At 38.8% G+C, this 8,021-nt stretch overlaps 1 protein-coding gene across 1 annotated transcript in view; it reads right to left on the reverse strand.

Annotated features, from left to right (window-relative positions):
- The window catches only part of CELF2 (CUGBP Elav-like family member 2), a 320,350-nt gene extending 316,627 nt beyond the window's left edge, over nucleotides 1-3,723 (reverse strand). Inside the window, 1 exon segment of the mRNA XM_077758524.1 lies at nucleotides 3,667-3,723. Coding sequence (XP_077614650.1) covers nucleotides 3,667-3,719 — 53 coding nt within the window. The 5' untranslated portion in view covers nucleotides 3,720-3,723.
- Between the last annotated feature and the right edge of the window lie 4,298 nt (nucleotides 3,724-8,021).

Raw genomic sequence — 8,021 nt, forward strand, 5'->3', positions numbered from 1 at the left:
GGGGAGGTGGCGGCTGGGTGGCTCAGTGGGTTAAACATCTGACTCTTGGTTTCAGCTCAGGTCATGATCTTGCGGTTTGTGAGATCAAGCCCCACATTGGACTCTGCACAGGGCCAGCTTGGGATTCTCTCTCTCTCTCTGCCCCTCCCCCACTCACGTGCATTCTCTCTCTCTCTCAAAATAAATAATAATAAATAAACATTTAAAAAATGCAATGGAGCTGGGAAGATACCGTTGAGCAAACTACACTCTGAATGATTTCACAGCCATCTCTACAAGAAACGAAGTTAGGTAGTCGTCCTTCCCCAACCAGTATGGTTATACCAGTTCACAGTATGGTTTTCACCTGTAAATTCTGACCCCCTTCACTTTGCAGCCACCATTCCCTCGTAACCCTCCTCCCTCTGCACTTTACCTGGGTGCATTTTCATCAAACTGGGTGTTTCCCAGGCTGTGCACAATGAACTTTCCATCAGCCACATTTTCACCTAATTAACCACCCTGATGACAATAATTAGTATTGAGTCACTCTTGGAATGACTTCCTAGGTGTTCAAGCACCATCTGCACTTGCTATAAAGTTCTAGATATAAATATTAATCAAATGCCCTCCTTTGTTTTTCAGCCCCAAAGGGATATTTTGTAATCATACGGACTCCTATTTTAAAAAAGAAAAAAAATGTGAGATTTCCTTTTAACAGATAAAAACGGGTATTAATACATTGAGGTTACGGATCTCAGTCTGTGGCCTGCTGAACACATCTATGTGAGTATTCCCAGGGCTCATGTGTAAAGGAAGTCTAGGTAGGATCGTTACTCTATTGAAAGAAGCCATTTTCCCAGTTTGAGTCTTTTGCTGTTCCTTTTCCTGCAAGTGTCAGCTTAGAATTAAAATTTACTTTGACATGTGTTTAGGTCACTATGGAGGGGGATCATCACACACGGAGGCGAATGGCAGGATACAGATTACATATCTCCTTACTGCTGTGGAATTAGATGCAGACAAGTTTGCCAACTTCAGGCGACCTCACACCATCCCCACCACGCTAAAGGAAAAGATACCCATATGCTGGATGGTGGAATGAGGGTCTCCGAATTCTAAAAGCTAATGATGGGTCAAACCACAGGAGAAGCAAAGTAAGAAAGGATTTCCCTTGTTCTTGGACCTAATGACGACCACCAAGGAATTAAAGTGAATGGCTGACAGGTAAATAATTATAATAGAGTCAAAAATTCAACATGGAGGTTTCCAAGTTATTTCTTTATTTCGGTGTGCCACTGACAAGCAGCTAGGGAGCACAGAGGACTACTTTTCTCCCAAACCACAAAAAATTGCTTTGCAGCCTTTGTTTGGAATAAAAATTTCCCATGAAAGCAGAATCTAGGTGTGATGGTAACAGTGGGCTTCAGATATAAAGCTTCGCCAATTACCTTTTATGAGCTCATCCTAAAAGCAATTATTGGCGTGCCCGATGGAATGAGCAGTTCAGATCCCATTGGAAGTAAGAGAACATAATAAGTATGCATTTAAAATCCACTCTATTCACAATGGATAACTTTTGAAATATGATTATACTACAGACCCTTTTTGGGTCCAACCAGGGTCTGAATATACTGTCAACAGAAAATTTATACTTGAGAAGGCAATTTATTGAGCCTCAAGCATTAATCTTACTAGTTTTAAATTAGATATTTCATGACATTTCAACTTAAAAAATTAAAAGCCATGTCCAAACTTTAAAAAACAGTTAATGTTCCATAACTGTGTTTTAATAAGGAATGCATTTTTTCCCTTATTTACTGAGAGCATCACTAATTTGAACCACAGCACAATCCAAGAGGAAAATTTGTAATTAAATATTTTTTTTTAAAAACTGCCCTTTAAAATGATTTCCCTTCTGTGTTTAAAAATTAGGTCCTTAATTGTCCTTCATAAATTTACTAATATTTTTCAGTATATTGCTCTGGCATGAAAAACTAATTAAACAAAACACTAAAGTGTTAGATAAGATATATTCTATATAGAAAACAACCTTCATATGATAGTTTTCATGTAAATCAATGGCCACTGAATATTCTAGGACCAGTTCTCTTACAATACGTGTGAGAATAAAAATGGTTTCAGTATTTAAGAAGTTTGAAACAGATTTTCCCATTTTCTCTTTTTGAACTCTGTTTTCACCTTAGAAACCAATGCTTACGTTATAAAATGAAAGACTTCTGAAGTCATGAGAAATGTTTCCCCTGAATAAAAATGCATGTTATGAGCATGAAACCATATAGCAAAAATCAGTAGACTCCATAGAGATCTTTAACTTAACAACTTAAATAGGCTATGTAATGATAGTCTGTAGCTTGGGTTTATGACCATTTTTCTAAGGGCAAAAGTTCTCATGTGTCCTTGAATTTCTAAACTGTTTACCTGGATGCCAAAAGAGGGGATAGAGGCTAGAAATGATAATTTCCTTAAACATTAGAAATATTCCCCTTAACTTCTCTTTTATGCTATGTTCCGTGAGTCCACCAAACAGGCAAATTTAAAACCCCCCAGCATTAAACACTGTAGAGGCATGTCTGATAACGAGGTATTTGCCAGAATGATAATGGTATTACAAGCAGTCTCAATCAATACATTTCTTTCTGTAGTTAACAGAGAGGTAAGCAATAAATCTCTAACTTAATCCAACCAACATCGCTGCAAAATGCAAAAAGCTTTATGAATGGTAGATATTAAATTTTTTAAAAGCACAAAACCACAAACAAGCAGTTCTAAAAGCTCTTCATTCTGTAGAGTCTATACAAACAAGATTAAAGCAGATAAAAAGGGTGTTGAGAAAGAAAAAAAAAAAAAAGCCCCAGACATGCATTAAGCTAGTTTGACAGCTCCATTGTTCAACGGGTCCCATTGTCAGACCCAAAGATGTATTCAGTGCTACAATGTCTGCTAGCAAATAAACAAAAGACTACATTTTTCAAAGCAGGATGCCAATTCTATCATAATTCTTTCTCTGCTTCCCCAAAGGTCAGTGGTGGCTCCTTCTCGGTATGTGATCGAACCCTAACACAGATGCAAGAAACAAATATTTGCTTTCAATACATAGGGACCCAGGACGCCATGCATGAACAGAGGTCTTTAAGCAGGTACACATTTTGGCAAACAGGATGAAGTGATCCAAACCTGGAAACACAGAAGGACTATTTAGGTAGGCTAAGTCCAGATTAGAGCGGTATTTGGAACGCAAGTCTAATATGGAGTCTCCTTAGCTCCTTTTTCGGTGATTATTCCATGCAGAGTGCATGATAATGAAAGAGGCTTAGACATTGCAAAGGAAAAGACAAACCAAGAGCCAGATTCCGAGCCTTTAAAATCATCCACCGGCCACTCACAAATAGCAGGGAACAAATACACGATACGCTTTCAAAAGGCAACGGGTGCAAATATAACTCGCACAGGGCAATCCTTTTCCTTTCTCTTGCTGGCTCCCTTTCTCCCAGCCCTTGGTCTCGATTTCGTTTCCCTCTCTCTCTCTCTCTCCCCCTCTCTCTAGATTCTTTTTTTCCCCCCTCTAAGATAAGGAAGCTACTTGATGCCGAGCATGATTATTGTCTCGGCCAGCTCTAGAAACTAGAAAAGCACACATTAAAAACAAAGGACACGACAACATACCTTAAAAGCAGCTCTTCATTTCTCATAGTAACAGCGGGTTTGGGACAGCGCATGCTTTCTACACGGATACACTGATAGTCTCCACAAAAGCCAGTTCAGAAGTGCGCTCAAACATCAATGCCACAGTAGCTGTTCACTAATGCGCTCCCTCTCTCTCTCTCCCTCTCTCTCTCTCTCTCTTTCCCCACTCTCTTCTCTAGTCAAATTCTGAATGGTGGAGCAAAGGGGCTCCTGCAGATTCACTAAGTAGAAATAATCCTCTCTGGCAAGTTATGTTGTCTAGGCATATTTTTACATTAATACACTGTGCTGCCTATAGGGGTCTTGCGTGCATTCACTCAAGCCTGCCTGGTGTTAATTCTCCTAATTGCCATCTTAAAAAACTGGAAAGAAAAATAAGTGACTCATTTACCTTTTGCTTATACATATAATAGCAAAGCCAGTGTCACATTTTCTTTTTGCTCTCCACTATCAGCCAGCATCACAGGTGACTACCAGAGGATCTGGATAGGTCAATGTGTGCTAAAAAGGATTTTTTGCTTCTCTTTTCTGGGACACTGAACTCACAGTTGGATTCATCTATTCCTCTCCTCTTGTCCTCAGGAAGAGTGACAAGGTCAGGACCCTTAGCCCCACCCTGGGTCATGGATGCAGAAGACAGAGATTGGGGGACTTGGAGATATTTTAACTCTACGCACACCAGAGCTCTTGCAGAAGACACCATAATTCACCTGAAGCAGGGCATCTAAAGGAGGCAGGCAGCGCAAAGATGGTTTGGTCATACTGAAGTCCTAGTTGACACCGGTGCATCATCCTCAAAAGACCAATTAGATGCTCTTTTCCAAAATAAGAAAACTCAGCTTCCCTACTTCATTATACTCAACGGACTCAGCATAGACAGTCAGCCGGGGAAATATGCATTATGTTTCTGTTTATTGGAATTAGAAGAATTCCGTGCAGATTAGCCAAGTAAAACAGCAGGTTAAATGCATAGAGAAAAGACAAGATGCTGTGGACAAAACTGGAGGCCAAAAGTCCAAACTAAGACGTCATTCCTGGGTGCTCACAGGAAGCGAAGAATGCCCTCAGCCTAGCCGGAACAATGCAGAACACCGCCAGAAACAGAACTGGATCAGTCAATACTGAATTCCTCACTCCGAGGCTCAAAGTGCACCCCTGTCCTCCATGAGCACAACCAGACACCTCAGTAAGAATCTGGAGTTACATCATCTATGGAAATAGAGTGAGATGGGGAACACAATGGTGTGCTCCGGTTACCCCCCTTTGAGGATCTGGAAAACCACCCAATATCTGGCTAGATCTTTGATCTCTTGGCCCACAGCCAGGGAAATGGGATGTTCTGGACAGTGTTATGGGTTCCTCAACCTACTGCAAAATAATCTCTCTCAGTTTATCAACTTCACTGAGGACAAGAAAGAGCAGTGGCTGATAGCAGTCACCTTCCCCATTTCTGGATGACAGTGAGACAGCATGATGAATAACTCGACAAAGGTCAAATGATGAAATAATGTTTGCCCCTAAAACAATCATATTTTTACATTTCTTTCCTTCATTATGGCACATGGAAGGTATGGGATGAATATAAAAAAATGAATTACTTGCCAAAGAAAGTGATCACATAAAGCCTATGATGCTCTTTAGAAGCAAGATATACATCACATGAATGAGCACAGAACCAGAGAGATCTTGGAGAGAGAGAGTGAGAGCCGTTTCCTTAGTGATTTGTGGAGGCAGGAGGCACTTAATGTTTCCATGTCTCCTCCAAGACCCGCTCTTAAATGGGGGCGACAAATGCTAATTTGTCTTAAGATACCAGAAGATCCTATAGTAAAACTGGGTGTGTTCTTTTGGTGAAAAGATTAATAAGAAACTGAATGAGTGGCTAGACATTGGTGATGGTTTTGTCTGTTAGGAAAAGTGGCGCACCTGGGTGGCTCAGTTGGTTGAGCATCCAACTCTTGATATCAGCTCATGTCATAATCTGATGGGTCATGAGTTCGAGTCCTGCATCAGGCTCTGTGCTGATGGCGTGGGGCCTGTGTGGGATTCTCTCTCTCTGCCCCTCCCTTGCTCGTGCCCTCTTTCTCAAAATAAATGAATAAACTTAAAAAAAAAAAGCAGTTAAAACTATTCTGCTCAGACACAAAACTCCTTTCTTTTAAAAAATTAAAAAAAATTATTGGGGGCATAATTGACATATAATATCAGTTTCAGATATACAACATAATGATTTGATATTTGTATATATTGCCAAAGAATCATCACAATAAGTCTAACTAACACTCATCACCTTATATAGTTACAAAATTTTGGTAGTGAGAACTTTTAAGACTTATTCTCTTAGCAACTTACAAACATGCAATACAGTAGTCATGATCCTATACATTAGATCCACATGATTTATTTGATAACTGTAAGTTTGTACCTGTTGACTCCCTTTACCAATTTCGCTCACCTTCCTCTCTGTTCTCATTATTTGTGAGCTCAGATTGGTTTTTTTTTAGATTCAATATAGAAGTGAAATCATATGGTATTTGTTGTTTTCTGACTTACTACACTTAGCATAATGTCCTTAAAGTCCATTCCTGTTGTTTCAAATGGCAAAATATGTTTCTTTTAAATTGCAGTGTGTGTGTGTGTGTGTGTACATTTTCTTTACCCCTTTATCTATTAGGTTGTTTCCATATCCTGGATATTGTAAAGAATGCTGCAATGAACATGGGGATACATATATCTTTTTGAGTTAGTGTTTTTATTTTCTTTGGATAAATACCCAGAAGTGGAATTGCTGAATCATACGGTAGTTCTATTTTTAATTTTTTGAGGAACCTCCATAATTTTTTCCTCAGTGGCTGTGCCAATTTACATTCCCACCAACAGCTCACAAGGCATCCCTTTTCCCTGCATCCTTTCCAATACCTATTAATTATTATTTTTTTGCTAATAGCCAGTCTGACAGGTGTGAAGTGGTATTCATTATGGTTTTGATTTGCATTTCTCTGGTGTCTTGTAAGGTTGAGCATCTTTTCATGTACCTGCTGGCTTTCGGTACTTCTTCTTTGGAAAAATGTCTATTCAGATTCTTTACCTTGTTTTTAGAGAGAGAGAAAGCATGAGCAGGGGAGAGGGCCAGAGGAAGCGAGAAAGAATTTTAGGCAGGTTCCATGCTCAGTGTGGAGCCCGACATGGGGCTTGATCCCATGACCATGAGATCATGAATTGAGCTGAAATCAAGAGTTGGACGCTCAACTGACTGAGCCAACCAGGCATCCACCTTTACCCATTTTTTAATCAGATTGTCTTTTTTTCTGCTATTGAGTTGTATGAGATCTTTTTATATTTTGCATATCGATCCCTTATCACATAGATGATTTGCAAATATTTTCTCCTATTCATTACTTTGCTTTTTCATTTTGTTGATGGTTTCCTTTGCTAGACAGAAACTTTTTAGTTCGATGTTGTCCCAATTATTGACTTTTGCTTTTTTTACCTTTGCTTTTGGTGTTAGATTAAAAAAAAAATCATCACTGAGACTGATGTCAAGGAACTTAACTGCCTATGTTTTCTTCTAGGAGTGTTATGGTTTCAGGTCTCACATTCACATCTTTAATTCATTTTGAGTTAATCTGGGGGAATGGTATAGATAGGGGTCCAATTTCATTCTTTTGCATGTGGATGTACAGTTTTCCCGACACCATTTATTGAAGAGACTGTCTTTCCTCCATGTATATTCTTGGTTCTTTTGTCATTGACTAATTGGCCATATATGTGTGAGTTTATTTCTGGGCTCTCTAGTCTGTTCCATTGATCTGTGTGTCTGTTTTTAGGACAATACCATATTGTTTTGATTATATAGCTTTGTAATATAGTTTGAAATCAGGAAGTGTGATGCCTCCAGCTTTGGTCTTCTTTTCCAAAACTGCTTTATTTGGTGCCTTCTGTGGTTCCATATAAATTTTAGGAATTTTTGTTCCATTTCTGTGAAAAATTCCATTCAACTTTTGATAGGGATTTCATTGAATCTGTAGATTGGGATAGTAAGGACATTTTTATAATACTAATTCTTCCAACCCATGAGCATGGTATACCTTTCAATTTATTTGTGTCTCCAATTTCTTTCATCATTGTCTTACAGCTTCCAGTACACAGTATTTTACCTCCTTCATTAAATTTATCCCTTGGTAATTTTTTCTTTTTGATGCAATTGTAAATGAAATTTTCTTAATTTCTCCGATAGTTCATTATTAGTGTACAAAAACACAACAGATTCCTGCATATTAGCTTTGTATCCCACAACTTTACTGAATTCATCCATTATCTAACAGATTTTTTGG

This window comes from Crocuta crocuta, unplaced genomic scaffold, assembly GCF_008692635.1.
Source record: "Crocuta crocuta isolate KB4526 unplaced genomic scaffold, BGI_CrCroc_1.0 scaffold32, whole genome shotgun sequence".
Lineage (NCBI taxonomy): Eukaryota > Metazoa > Chordata > Mammalia > Carnivora > Hyaenidae > Crocuta > Crocuta crocuta.